At 54.8% G+C, this 13,734-nt stretch overlaps 4 protein-coding genes across 4 annotated transcripts; 3 read left to right on the top strand and 1 right to left on the bottom strand.

Moving 5' to 3' along the window:
• Positions 1–2,484: 2,484 nt before the first annotated feature.
• CDEST_00277 (Putative fatty acid desaturase domain-containing protein) lies at positions 2,485–4,041 on the top strand (the record flags this gene model as incomplete). Its single annotated transcript, XM_062916436.1, has 3 exons — positions 2,485–2,656; positions 2,730–3,592; positions 3,715–4,041. 3 exons carry the CDS (start codon positions 2,485–2,487, stop codon positions 4,039–4,041), a joined length of 1,362 nt encoding a protein of 453 aa, XP_062772487.1.
• Positions 4,042–4,061: 20 nt separating this feature from the next.
• Positions 4,062–5,691, bottom strand: CDEST_00276 (uncharacterized protein). Its single transcript, XM_062916435.1, has one exon. It carries the CDS (start codon positions 5,414–5,416, stop codon positions 4,583–4,585), a length of 834 nt encoding a protein of 277 aa, XP_062772486.1. The 5' UTR covers positions 5,417–5,691; the 3' UTR covers positions 4,062–4,582.
• A 621-nt stretch (positions 5,692–6,312) lies between these two features.
• On the top strand, positions 6,313–6,805 carry CDEST_00275 (uncharacterized protein; the record flags this gene model as incomplete). The annotated part of the gene is made up of 2 exons (XM_062916434.1): positions 6,313–6,621; positions 6,677–6,805. 2 exons carry the CDS (start codon positions 6,313–6,315, stop codon positions 6,803–6,805), a joined length of 438 nt encoding a protein of 145 aa, XP_062772485.1.
• Positions 6,806–7,227: 422 nt separating this feature from the next.
• On the top strand, positions 7,228–10,336 carry CDEST_00274 (Putative heterokaryon incompatibility). The gene is made up of 4 exons (XM_062916433.1): positions 7,228–7,986; positions 8,069–8,397; positions 8,457–9,291; positions 9,360–10,336. The coding sequence occupies exons 2-4, from the start codon at positions 8,202–8,204 to the stop codon at positions 10,102–10,104; spliced, it is 1,776 nt and encodes a 591-aa protein (XP_062772484.1). The 5' UTR covers positions 7,228–7,986; positions 8,069–8,201; the 3' UTR covers positions 10,105–10,336.
• Positions 10,337–13,734: the final 3,398 nt, after the last annotated feature.

The raw sequence follows: 13,734 nt of genomic DNA, 5'->3' as shown, positions 1-13,734 counted from the left end.
AAACATGCGCTGAAGTTCTTGCCCTGACCTTGTCCTGTTCAGTTTATATTGCGTTCATATGATTTTCATTGTTCTTGGTGGGTGATGAGGGGCCGTGATGGAAGCTTTTCGTTCTCCGTGGCGGTTCTTGTCCTTCCTGACAGACTTTGGTGTGATTTGGGAGTTCGACTGCTCGCAAATTGACCTCCACGGTGATGGAAAGTATTAGTTACGTTTCCTGATCGCAGTGTTATCTCCGATTTAGCAACCTCGAAGACGTAGAACACGAAGAGGAAACAGCATTATGACCGTAGTCTGAACACCAGCTATGGGACTCAAAAAGAAAAGACGCCTAACCGCCGGTATAAATGAGAAGGTGAACGATGTTTGGATGAATGGAGGCGGGTGGAAGAGGTTTGACCGCTTATCTTGAGCTGCTGGCTTCTTTATAGCGATGCCCTGAGCATTTTCTGGGTTACATCACACAGGCTATATCACCATGCGCTCCGATGAGCCATCCAAACAAGTCTCCGCCGCTGCATACAGAAAGGCAGTATTCGCCGCACGAGAAATCACCGTACAACGCAAACATGTCACCCGAGATGTCGCGTCGGGGCTGACGAGAAGAAGAAGAAAAAAAGCTGCGGGGGGGGGGGGGGGGGGTAAACCCATGATGCGCAACCTGGCGCCACGGTGCCAAGAGCGCCCGCCCAGTTGAGGCTCAGGAGCCAAGGGCGAAAGATCCCTACCTCATCCGTATCTTATCCTCTATCGCCAGCACAACAAGGCCCACGGATCCCGCGCATGGCAGGCCACCCGAGTACAACAACTACCGCCGCGGGATCCCCGTGTCCGGTCGGTTGCCTAGGACGTGCTAGACAGGCATCGCCGCATCCCGCGCTCCCCCCTTCGGCTGCGGTCCCCGCGGCCCCGGGCCGTTCCCCTGCCGCTGAATCGAATCAATCAGTGGGCGAAGAAGGATGAGGGAAGACACATGCCCGTCCCGTCCTCTTTGACGAAAGGGACGGAGACGGAGGCGCTGAAGCTGCGGCGTGCCTAGATGATGGGTTTTTTTGAGGCGAAATCCACTTCTGAAAATCTCCCATTCCCGTAACCCCCCTGTACATCATTACGTGTGCACCGTCTATTTCCCGCATCGTTTCATCTTCAGGGTATCGATTCAGGGTGCGTGCATGGGTGAGGTGATCCACCACACACCGGCGGCTGCTGTCAACGCAAGCTTTCATTTCTGTCCCAAGGGTCCTCTCGAAGCTAAGAAGTGTTCTAGAACTCGGTGGCTTTTTGGGGAGGGGGGCAGGGTTTGTGTGCAGCAGCGAGAGAGAGAACCGGCCACGAGGCAAAGGGAGGGAGGATTTGAGAGAGATGAACGCTAATTACCACTGGCCACATGTAGAATCGGATGAGATTGGACCGGCCAGAGAGTCCCGAGTAAGTACCTTTTGTGGGTGTGTGTTGTGTGTGGTCTGGGTGCATCATGCGGCGCGGGTGAGAGGCGAGACCCCCCCCAAGTCCCTCACTAACTGGTTCGTATGCGCCTCTACCGCATGAGTTGCTGCTGCTGCTGGATTCCTCGTCCCCCATTCCGTCTTTTCATGATGCCAACAATGATCTCATCAATCAGACGGCGAAATTAATTCGTCTAGACTGAGAGCTAGTTTTGACAGGAGACAAAAAAAAAAAAAAAAGCTCTGGCAAACTACGTAATTCCTTCGTGCGACTTGTTGCTCATAGCCAGATCTTCCATTCTCAACCACTTTTTTGCGCACACGCCACTCCAAAACGAGAGGCCAAAAACCCGTCCCCGGAGCTGCTACCGAGCCAATCAGAGACCCCAATTCCCATCCCGCATCGCCATCTTTGGAAAGTCGATTTTTTTTTTGGTCTTTCTTGAAAGAGGCTTAGTGAGTGTACGAATACAAATGGGCATTAATTAGATGATGGGGGTTAAACGTCGCGTCCCTCCTATTATCCACGAACCGTCTACCCGTAATTATCTCTTTTGTAAAGAAGTATATACACCCTGCAGACTGAACAAAACCTCCCCCCCCCCCATCCCCTACCCTTCCCCCCTTTACGCAGCCCACCCGCCCGTGTATTTCCTGACAATATGATGATGGGCTGTTGTTTGCTGGTAGTCCGTGACCTCCTCCTCCTCCTCCCCCAACTACCGGATTTCCCACGAAGCGAAACAGAGACTGCGACATGGGTAACGAGATTGGGTACCCGTAATAAATCGCCGGTCGCCTCCTTTAACTGTAGTCGTGTCATTCCACTTTTTTCCCATTCCATTGAAACCCCCCTAAAAGAAAGAAAAAAAAAGACCCAGTTTGTCGCAAAAAAGGTCTCTGCAACGTACATATGTCACATGGATTGCTTGCTAGCCGTTCTTGTCCCTTTCCTTTACCTCCTCACACACCTAATTGTTTTCTCCGTATAGCTTGGCACGAACGGAGGCTTCCTTCTCCCCCTCCCCCCCCCCATGCAATGAGTAGTCTCACCGTCCGCCCTGACCTGACGGTTCACGACACCATAGTCCTCCAGAACCTCATCGACGACATCAAACGGTACGACGACAAGCACCTGGCGCCGGCCGACGGCGACGAGGGCTATGTCAGCCAGGAGTCCCTAGACGAGAAGTCCAACAAGGACGATGAGCGTGAGTCCCCAGTTTCCCCTACCCCTCCTCAAAGCCAAACCGACCATCCCAGCTAACAAACAAAAACCACAAGCCTGTCGTGGTGTGTCGTCTCAGAGGGACGCCAAGGACATCCGCAAGCTCAAGGGGCTCAACGACCCCGCGAGCCAGGACTTCGAGCCGAGCGTCCTCTCGTCCGTGGACCTGCGGGACCTGCCGGCCCGGATCCCCGCGGCGCTCCACCGGCACGTCGTCCTGCCGTACGTGGCCTGGGCGCGCCGCGTCGTCCGCCACGAAACGGACGTCCTGATGCTCACCCACCTGCTCCTCTACTTCACCACCTCCGTGCCGAGCGCCCTGCTGCTGTTCCGCAGCTTCGGCTACCTCCACGGCGTGCTGCACATGGCCCTGCAGTTCCACTATATGGGCACCTACACCCTCATGATGCACCAGCACATCCACATGGGCGGCATCCTCTCCCGGGAGTCCGGCCGCCTCCTGAAGGCTTTTGACGCCGCCTTCCCCTACATCACCGACCCCCTCATGGGCCACACGTGGAACACGTACTTCTACCACCACGTCAAGCACCACCACGTCGAGGGCAACGGGCCTAACGACCTGTCGACCACCATCCGTTACCAGCGCGACGACGCCCTCGACTTCCTCCGCTACGTCGCCCGCTTCTTCTTCCTCGTCTGGTTCGACCTGCCGCGCTACTTCCTCGGCAAGGGCCAGCTGCGGAACGCCTGGAAGACGGGCTTCTGGGAGCTCGGCAACTACGCCGTCCTCTACGCGCTGTACCGCCTCAACAGCCGCGCCACGACCTTCGTGTTCCTCGGCCCGCTGCTGCTGCTCCGCCTGGGCCTGATGGTCGGCAACTGGGGCCAGCACGCCTTCGTCGACGCCGACGAGCCGGACTCAGATTTTCGTTCCAGCATCACTCTGATCGATGTGCCGGTAAGCATTTTCGCCCAAGAACCTCTCTCCCTTCCCCCCTAGGCAGAGAGAGTCCCATGTAAAATCCAATCGGCCGATAGGAACCATGATAGCTAAACACAGACATGACCCCGGAAAAACAGAGCAACCGCTACTGCTACAACGACGGATACCACACGTCGCACCATCTGAACCCGCGCCGGCACTGGCGCGACCACCCGACGTCGTTCCTCCAGCAGAAGAAGACGTACATCCGCGAGAAGGCACTCGTCTTCCACGACATCGACTATCTCATGGTGACGGTCCGGCTGCTGCGCAAGGACTACATGCACCTGGCGCGGCGCCTCGTGCCGGTGGGCGAGCAGATCGGCATGACCATCGAGGAGCGGGCGGCGATGCTGCAGCGGCACACGCGGAGGTTCAGCGAGGCCGAGATCCGGGACAAGTTCCGGGGCTACAAGACTAAGTAGGTGGTTGTTGCCCCTCCACTGTGGTTTGGGGGGAAAGTCGTCCAGGGAGCCGTACAGCTTCCGATCCCAGGGTGTGCCGGGTGTGATATTGGATTTCATTACATACATGGCGAAAGCGTTGTCTTTTAGAAATTTCTGTAAGAGCATTAGACAAAAAGAGCAAGCAGCCCTCCGGGGGGCTCGGAAATTCGAACGACGAAGAGTTTGGCATATGACCCCCGTTGAGAGTGCGGTATGACCTTGGCCGTTGTCTCTGCGAGATGAAGCTGTCTCAGTCATTGTCTAGACTTGGAGAGTCGGTTCTCAACGGTCAACGGCGCGGATCACCTTGGTAGCATGCGGAGACGGATGGTAGGAAGAACAAAGGGTATTAGAATTGTGGCATTATTGTCGTAAGACGTGGGTAAGGGGGTGCTAGAGGGGTATACATGGTATCTCGTATGATGGCATCGACGTTCCACAAAAAGACAAGAAGAATGATAACAAGAAAGAAGAAGAGAGGTCATAAAATGAAAACCTCGCACTCGGGATCCTGTCCGCATCAACACGAACTCAGCATCAGACACGTCCACAGCAGCGACCCGGCCATCGACAGCATCATAACTCCGCGGCCTGGGGCGCCATTCTGGGTCGGGGTCGGGGCGGCCAGACTCGTGCTCTCGCTCGGGGTGGAGACCTTCTCGCCAGTGGAGGCGACGACGACATCGCCCGAGGGGTACTGGACGTTGTAGACGGGCGCGTCCTTCAGCTCGATGGGTATGCCGAGGGCGTGCTTGCAGGTGGGCTGGTTCGCGGCGGGCCAGTCGATTTCGCACTCCTCGTCGTAGCCCCAGGAGCATATCGAGTCGAGGGTGTTGTAGAGAGCGTAGTTCCGGGCGACCCAGCTGTCGGGCTGTCCGAGGCAGCTGGCGAGGTAGTTCATGCTGTTGGAGGCGCTGAGGGGCAGCCGCTTGCCCTTGGTCCGGAGCAGGTCCTTGCACTCGTCGGCGGGCAGCTCCTTGTACTCCATGGGCAGCGGGCCACCGGCGACGGGGGCCTTCTTGGCAGACTTGCCGGTGTAGAGGTAGTTCCAGGCGTCGTAGCTGACATCGTAGGCACCCTGGGACTGGTCGACGCGCAAGAGCTTGACGGTGCGGCGGTCGGTGCCGTCGTCGTAGGTCAGGGATAGGCAGAGGTTGTCGCAGTCGACAGAGCCGGGCCAGTACGCGACGCGGTCAGTGTTGATCTTGCAGCCGAGCACGCCGACGGACGACGAGTAACTGTCGTGGGGAGTGGCCCATACGGTGCCATCGGCGACGACGAGAGCCGGCGTGGACGACGCGATGGAGAGCAGAAGCAGTGTTTGCGACAGCGATGAGAGAGCGGCGCTGCGCATTGTGAAAGAGAGTGGCAGGGGAGAGGATAGAGGATCCCCCTCAGGCAATAGTGAGAGTGGTGTGAGTAACGAGTGGCTCTGGCGAAGGATAGATTTATCAATAGATAATACGACGATAAAGACTGGCCAGCCGCGGTTGCGGCCGATATGCGACTCAAAGAAGTGAGGTCATATGGATGATCTGCATCTGAAACTTTGGCTGGTGGTTAAGGAGTGTGGGTGTAAACAGAGTGCCGTGTGGGCGTGTGTCTGGTCCAGGTATGGTGTGGTGTGGGTTGCAGAAGTTAAAGAGAGAAGAAGAAGAGGAGAGGTACGGCGCGATGTGGTGCGGTGCGGGAGAATCGGAATCGGGGATCGTGAGTTCCTCCCCCAGAATTCCAGCGCACGAAGCATCTCATTTCGCTTGACACCATCCTGCGATTTTGATTCGCCGACTCGCCCGATCAGACCCGCCACGTGCGTTTAAAAAAAAGGGTTAAGTAGGGGTCCAACCGTCGTTCCAAGGGACCATCGACCAGTACGTACCTGCGCCCTTGATGTCTTATGTCAGCATCTTCCAGAGTCTTGTTTTGAATGGCCGACACTCCCTGAAACGACGAGGAATTGTTGTCTTGAGAGGGCTTAGAAGTAACAAAATTGCCTGGAAACACTTTGCTAGCGGGCTAGATAGAGCCTGGGCTGAAGAGATAAACAGATACCTTGACCCGATCAGATGACTTAACAGCAATATATGAGGTAAGCATTGGACTCAACTTGCATGGGTCTGATTAACCATGGGTATAGGATGGAATTACTCATTGAATGGCATGGCTGCCCGGAAAGCTTCACTATATGCGCACGACTCGCCCTAATTGGCCATTTACGAAGACAAGTAATGGTTCGTCCAGCTCTCAAGAATGTTGTCTCAAACCGCCCTGAGACTCGTGAAACCTTCATCTATCAGAACTACCTACTGTTCCCAAAGCATCGAATCGAACCACATCTTAGCACGTGATCCCCCGCTGCGATCCTGCGCAACAGCAGCCCCTCCCCGCCCCCGTTGCCCCTCTTCTCCCATGGAAAACCCCGCGTCCCGCCCGAATATTCAGTCATTGGGCGCCCCGCGACGCACCAAGCAGCATCTCACTGAAGCCATCGTCGAAATGGTCGACTCACCAGCGTCTCAAGATCACCAAAACGCTGCATTGGGTGACGAATCGTTCACAGTACGCCGCCTGCCAGCCGTGTATACACATCAAGCTTGCTAACAAAGATGGGCAGAACGTATGTTGTCATGGCTTCAACGCGTACAACCATCTAATCACTTTTGCAACAGGAGGTCAGTTTCTTTTCCAGATGGTAAAAAACAGCAGGACTAAGGATGATTGTTGTGCATTAGGATGTGAGTAGTGACATGATCATGCCGAGCTGTGTCGAGTACCGTGAAAATTGACGTGGAGCGTTGTGCTGGTGTAGATTGTGAGTAACTGCTAGTCTAACAACCGGGCTATGTCATGTACACTAATCATTCGGTGTCTTAAATTAGAGGGTAAGTGGATTAGAGGACGCTGAATTCCACTCAGTACATAAACTGAGAGACGGTGGGTGTCGGAATAGGTGGTAAGTGTTTTCCACTCCATCGTGAGCTCGATGCCATGGATCAAGGCTGACCAGTGAACGGTGGATGTATGACGGAACAGCGGGTAAGTCATGAGTGGAAGAGTCTGTATAGACCAAAGTTGACAAGTGATGTGTGGGAAAAGCGGGTGAGTGAATCTACATCATCTACATCCTGTGCTATGCGAGCGGCTGACGAGTAGGACATTGGCACAGTATGTAAGTCACAACCAGTTGCCCAGACGCTGCAGCACATACTGAAGGGTGTCTTGGTGTAGCTTGTAAGTGGCAGTAGAGCAACTGGTCAGCAGGAAAGTGAGAACTAACATGTGAAATGGCACAGCGGGTAAGGCTATCGCTCTGTTGAGACATCTTCGGTTTGGGCTGACAGCTTCATTTGTTATTGTGTAGCGTGTGAGTGATTCCTCGGATACTACTAGGTGCATACTACTCACTGGCTGGCATCTTCTTGCTGCACAGGGAGTAGGTGAATTCCCGGACCACTTTAAGCTGTATAGTGCAGGCTGATCAGGGAATGCTAACTCGAATAGCGGGTACGGACTCTCTAGACCCTCTAATAATACAGCTGTAGTTAACAGAAGGCTGCTTGTCATAAACAGAGTGTAAGAATTTACCAAATGATACTACACCTGTATATGATAGGCTAACGGGCTTGAACATGTTGAAATAGGGCGTAAGCATCTAGCAGACTATCCTGAGCTGTGGAGCATCGACTGACCGAGAAATGCGCGTTGGTTTAGCGTGTAGGTGACTGTTAAACATCCCCAGCTGTGCAGAATGAACTGACTAGCTGCACTGCAATGCAATAGCGGGTGAGTATAACTGGCGGTCTACTGAAGCTGGGTGGTAGTGACTGACGCGCGCTTTTGTGTTGCGACAGGAAGTGAGTAACTGCGTGAACCTTCCAAAACCGCAAGGAAACATTAACGGAAAGCTTTGTCTTCAAATAGTTTGTAAGTATTCAACACAAGAAGCCCGCCAGCCTGAACAACTGCCTCCCGACCCGGTTTCGACATCTCTAAATTCCCCTTGCAGGACGAACCTTGGAGTGCCGAAATCGACGTCACGCTTGCCTGTGCCCATACAGATGGGACCTTGTCAGGATCCGCTGCTCCGTACCAAGGCCACCAATGTGCTTGGTGTGAGCCACTGATCTTTGAAGCAGGAAATGCAACCCTTCTGCATCCCGAGAATGATGCAAGCGACTGTTCACTTCGGTCTGTGTTGTCCGGGCAGGCTGGGGTTTCCAATGACTCCGCCTCAGTCGCCGTCGAAAGGAACGCAGACTCGCTGCTCGCTATATATCCAGAAGGACGTTTTATCTCACGAGTATACTATCGTAAGCTTCTCAATCTTCCTGAGCCGTATCCGATCCCTTACTCTGGCATTATTTTCACATATATATGCACTAAACTACGAGCAGTTGCCCCTGGCGCATCTTTGAAGCCCCCTCTCAGCCAGCAAGAAGGACCCCAGAACACCGCGAGAATATCGCAGTCCGAACCTCAACCGGTACACGACAAAAACACGACCAACTTCACTCGCGTCCAGCCGCTACGCTCATGGCTCCAGAGCTGCGACGAATGTCATGATTGCCGGAGCGACTCCAGGTCCAAGAAACGCTTCCTCCCAGCGCGCCTCCTCAACGTCCACCCGTCGGGAGACCCCGACCAATTGCGTCTAGACGATGCAAGCGCGTCGGAGGGGAACGGATACCTCGCGCTGTCCCACTGCTGGGGAAAATCTGCCGCTGGACAGAGTCCCATGTGGCGCACTCTGGCAGCAAACCTAGCGGTACGCATGCAGGGGTTCACGCTCGACGAGCTGCCCAAGACCCTCCAAGACGCCGTCTTGGTAACGCGGGGGCTTGGGGTGCCATACCTCTGGGTCGACTCGCTCTGCATCGTCCAGGATGACGCCCGGGACTGGAACCGGGAGTCGAAGCGGATGGAGGACGTCTATGCCTCGGCATACTGCACGATAGCAGCCACGTCCGCCCCGGACTCGAGCACCGGGTTCCTGGAAGGGCTGCCACGCAACGATGGCCTCTTTGTCGAGAGCGCCGATGGGCGGGTTGCATACGTCTCTACAAACGTGGCAGACTTTGACGACGACGTAAATGCGTCCGGACTCAACCGACGGGCGTGGGTCATGCAGGAGCGGCTCCTCTCGCCGCGGACGATACACTTTACCAGCAATCAGGTGTACGGAGAGTGCGGAGAGGGCATATACGCGGGAAACGGCGTTTTTCTGCGAACGTAAGATTGGAACAAGCCCCCCCCCCCTTCCTCCCCGAACTTGAACTAACACAATCCCATCATTCCAGCAGGAGGGGGACCAAGCGATACTTCCAGATCGACCCCAAGTTCCCGAACCGGCTCCGAAGCTCGGGATTCGCGACGACCTGGGAGTTTCTCCGGTCGCTGCTGGAGGATTACTCGCGGCGCGGCATTACGGAGCCGTCGGACAGAGCGGTCGCCGTTTCCGGGCTGATGGCGCGTGTGCAAAAGGCGCTGCCGTGCCCGGTCCACCACGGCATCATGGACTGGTATCTCCACAGGTCTCTGCTCTGGCACCGGGGAAAAGCGGTTACGGGGAGAAAGATTGACTACAAGTCGTCGACCGTGCCCTCGTGGTCGTGGATGGCCTATGAGGGGCCCGTCGGATTTCTGCCCGATGGATTCGGGACCCTGGATCGGTTCGGTCACGTTTCGTTCGACAGGACGTCGCTGACGACGACCGTTTGGGAGTTCACTGAATCTGGGTTGCGGGTGGTTGACGCGGGAATCGACAGTGGCCGTGACCACATTTATGACTCGAGGGGACGGTCGCGCGGCTGGATCACCCTTGACGGGGATACCGAGTCACCCTTGCCACGATACTTGGCCGTGCTTGCAAGGCTGAAAGGGGGCCAAGCTGAGGAACACAAGTACTACGTGTTGTTCCTTCAGCTCATGAAGCCACAAGAGGGTGAAGAACGCCTATGGCAGATGACGTATGAAAGACTTGGAATGGGCATGCTGGAGGGGGACTGCGAGTTGAGAAACGTTGGGCAAGGCAGCATATTGTGAGTGTCCCACGTATTCCATTTGACGGGGCTCTATCAAATCAAAGAGCACGTTGTGCTGCCTTTCGAGTCTTGTGCGCTTTCTGGTTAGGCCCCAACCACGGTGCAATAATGGTGTGCCACAGTGGGTGTCGAGGGGCAGAAAGACTCTTTTGTCTGAATACCTGTTAAGGGTAACACTGTTGTGATGAATGTCAGAAATTCATGCATCACCGGTCGATGGGTTGCTGGCATTCGGGAAAGTGAAAGCGACGGGTCCCAGAAAAGGAGAGACAACAACGTTGGAGGCTTGATATCGAACGGCGCCCCCAAAAGCCCGGCCCGTCGTCTGACCCGGCCGAGCAGCCCCAGATCCCGCAAAGGGTTTCGACAATCAACTACACGATGTGCTGTGCGCTCGGACGATAAAAATGGTTCGCGCTTCTTTTTCGCTGAAATTATAGATACTGCACTGGGGTTAGATCGTGGGCCAGAAAACAGACTCTCGGACCGGCCGAGCACATATAGTAGGGGAATAAAAGCCTGCGGTACCCTTCAACTGGTGTTTATCAAGCAAATTAGCATCATGTTTTCTTCGTATAGATTTCTTCTCCTGCAACAGAATCCCTCCCAGAGAAATCTCATATAGTAGTACGAACTGGTAAAGCAGATTGTCGCATGACTCTGGGTTTATTTTTAATTCATACTTTCCTACTTAAGCTATCACTATAAATCTAGTATCAAAGTCATCTTAAGTGGTTTCAAGATGACAAACCTTAACGGTGGCGCAGACTTTTGTCCTCCCACTGACAGTGACATGAGTGGGAGCTAACAGGTGGCGTAGGACCAAATTAATCCACTGCCGCAAACGTGGCTCCGATCCAAAACTGCATCTTCACCTACGGACCAGGGGTCTCTTCTTCTGTTTCTGTCAATTCACGAGTTGCTAACGACATTCCCCCAAGGGTGTTTGTTTTGGCGAAGAACTTGCGAACGTTCTTCGCGTCTTGGCGCCGGCTTGGCGTCGGAGCCTAAGAGACCCAGATAAATCCATTTCCAATTTTCTCTAGCACCTCAACAACTGCGGATCGAGAATTTCCTTAGTCCATGAACCAACCCGGGTACCTGGGGAGTGGGAAGGAGGAAAGGGGGTTCCTTGGGACTGTGAAGATCGCTCATGCATAAAACTTATACCGTGCTTTTTACCATGTTTTTCTTCACATTGTGTACCTGTACGACCTTAAGAAGGACCGCCTTGGCAACGTACCTTAGTAATTAGTGGAGATGGCTCGTGGGGATTCGCAGGAAACGAGAAGCTCGATCACCTGGGCGAAAGAGGAGCCCTGGATAGCGGGTTAAGAAATTTCTTAACAGGGAAGATGGACAGGCGGATGGAGTCTGTAAGCATCCCCCGACTCCACAACTGTTGAGGAGAGGCCGGCATTTCGAGATTCGAGGGCCCCGCAACATTATATTAACTACTTTACGCACCTGGCGGTGAATCTCGCAGGCCAGTGGGCGGGCGGCGGGCTGTGCGTGTCGCTGTCACCGTCTCTCATGGTTTGAAGTGATTCCCACTTTACAAGCTTGGGTGCGTCCCGCGGGCGAGCGCGAGCGCGAGCGCATGCGCAACATTCACACGTGTGCTCTGGCTATCTTTCGACAACTCGAGAATGGCAAGCCTCGGGGCGTCAGAAACACATGCTTTTTTTTGGGGACGTCGACGTGAAGAACCAGTACCAGCTGTTTCTTGATATGTGAAGACAGACCAGCCGGCCGGACCGAGGCATTCTGGGCAGCTCCAAGGCGTCCCGCGCGAGCTGGACGCCCGATACGGCTCAAGACACCACGGAAGCTGAGTCGGGGTTCCTAGTAGGTACAAGCCCGCATCTGCCCCCGAACACCACTATCCATACCTGTTCCCACTGCTCGAACTTGTGTGCGCGTCTGTTTTCTCCTTCGTATTCTTTTTTTGTTTTGTTTTGTTTGTTCGCATACGGCGGGCTCGTTCTTCGTTTTCGGAAACTTTTATGGCGCAACAATCCATCAAATGGGTGCGTGCACACCCCAGCAAACGACAAGTATCGTACGCCCATCTTGTAACAAAGGAAGTGTATGTGCGTGGATGATCGAGGCTCGCAAAAGCACCACAACGCTAAGATGCGAGTGTAACCATGTATCCGTGTGACCCCGCCATCTCCTACTTGATCGTGTGGGAAGTGGAAGCCGTTCGGTTTTTTTTTTTTTCAATGTCTCGGGCCAAAGCACACTGGTGGAATATTCCGCCTCGTCCGGCCCTGACGGAGCTTCACCCCGGGGCTTCCCCCGGGGTTGTTCGTGTGCCCGCAAGCCACCCACCTACCTAGCTGCTCTTGCATGCCCGGCTTCCACGGCGCCCCTTCGAGCGAAGCAAGAGTACCAAAACCGCGATGCCTTCGCAACTATCTCGATCTAGGGCCCCACGTACACTCGGCTTCATTACCATGGTAGGACACCAGATCCGAGAGCATCGTGTCCCGTGGATGGCTGGCTCCAGTGCCGGTGCAGGGGTCCGGGGTGACGATCGACGTCAGGCGACCTTCTTTCGGATGGAGTAGAGGCATTCCGTCATTCCCTCTCCAACCGTTCCGACGGAAATGGAGATAGATGCAGGTTAAATCTTGGTGAACGACAGAGCCCATCACCCCCTTCTTCCCCCGCATTCCCCGATTTACGATAGTGGAAATCCCAAGCAAACACACTATCGAAGACGTACAGCTTGGCCATGCCCGCGTCCGCCCCGTCACCGTCCTGTCATGCAGCAGTTCGCGGCGCTTATGCCCGCCGGACAACCCACGACGGACCAGAGGGGGATGCAGGTCTCACACCCTCAGCTCGACATCAGAGGATCATCGATGCCTCATTGGGACGGAGTTCCTGGTTCCTGGTGTCCGTCCGGCGCATGAGTCTCACCATCACATGCGCTACGAAAGCACAAAATTCACGCCGGTCCGTTCGACTCGACCATACACACACACACATACACACACACTCTCTACACTATCTATCTCTCTGTCTCTCTTCCTCTCTCTCCCCACCTCCCTAGATGACCCCCCTGCCTGCGCTTGCATGCTTCTTTCGACTATTCTGCCGCCCGACATACCGAGGCGGGACGCAACGGCAGCCCAAGTTCCAACTGACTCTGCATAAATTTCCATGTGAATGTCTGGTCTTACGTCAATAAGGCTGTCTGTCACTCTTGTCATTTTGCTGTGCCGCAGCGGGACTTTCGATATTCCCCCGCATCAACGGACAACTGGTGAACTGCCGTGGTCATTCGGCCGACTCTTCCCGTCCCAGACTGGATTTTCCGTATTGACTGTCCATGATTCCCCCCCTGGAGAGAAGGCTACCCCCGCTACCCCATGGGGAATGTTGCATTCCCGGTTTGTTGAGTTTTGCACTTCTCTCTGCTTGGTCAACTGAGCACGACTAGCGATACCCGCTCGAGTAATCACGATCACGACTCAGGCGCCAGGGAACTGGGATCCCTTGGTATACTTCGTACAAGGACACGAGCTTCTCCCAAGCGCGCGCCCAGAAAGTGCCCCCATTCACAATTTTAGGCCCTCCGCCCCTCCCTCTCGTCCGGGCCACACACACACACACACACACA

This window comes from Colletotrichum destructivum, chromosome 1, assembly GCF_034447905.1.
Source record: "Colletotrichum destructivum chromosome 1, complete sequence".
Lineage (NCBI taxonomy): Eukaryota > Fungi > Ascomycota > Sordariomycetes > Glomerellales > Glomerellaceae > Colletotrichum > Colletotrichum destructivum.
This window is presented reverse-complemented; position numbering and strand designations above follow the sequence as displayed.

What these genes read in the sequence shown, in the direction of transcription:
- CDEST_00276 (XM_062916435.1), bottom strand. Translation starts at nt 5,416, where the DNA reads ATGCGCAGCGCCGCTCTCTCATCGCTGTCGCAAACACTGCTTCTGCTC.
- CDEST_00274 (XM_062916433.1), top strand. Translation starts at nt 8,202, where the DNA reads ATGCAACCCTTCTGCATCCCGAGAATGATGCAAGCGACTGTTCACTTC. An exon ending in CTTCTCAATCTTCCTGAGCC is followed by an intron (nt 8,398 to 8,456) that starts GTATCCGATCCC and finishes AACTACGAGCAG; the next exon opens with TTGCCCCTGGCGCATCTTTG. An exon ending in AACGGCGTTTTTCTGCGAAC is followed by an intron (nt 9,292 to 9,359) that starts GTAAGATTGGAA and finishes CCATCATTCCAG; the next exon opens with CAGGAGGGGGACCAAGCGAT.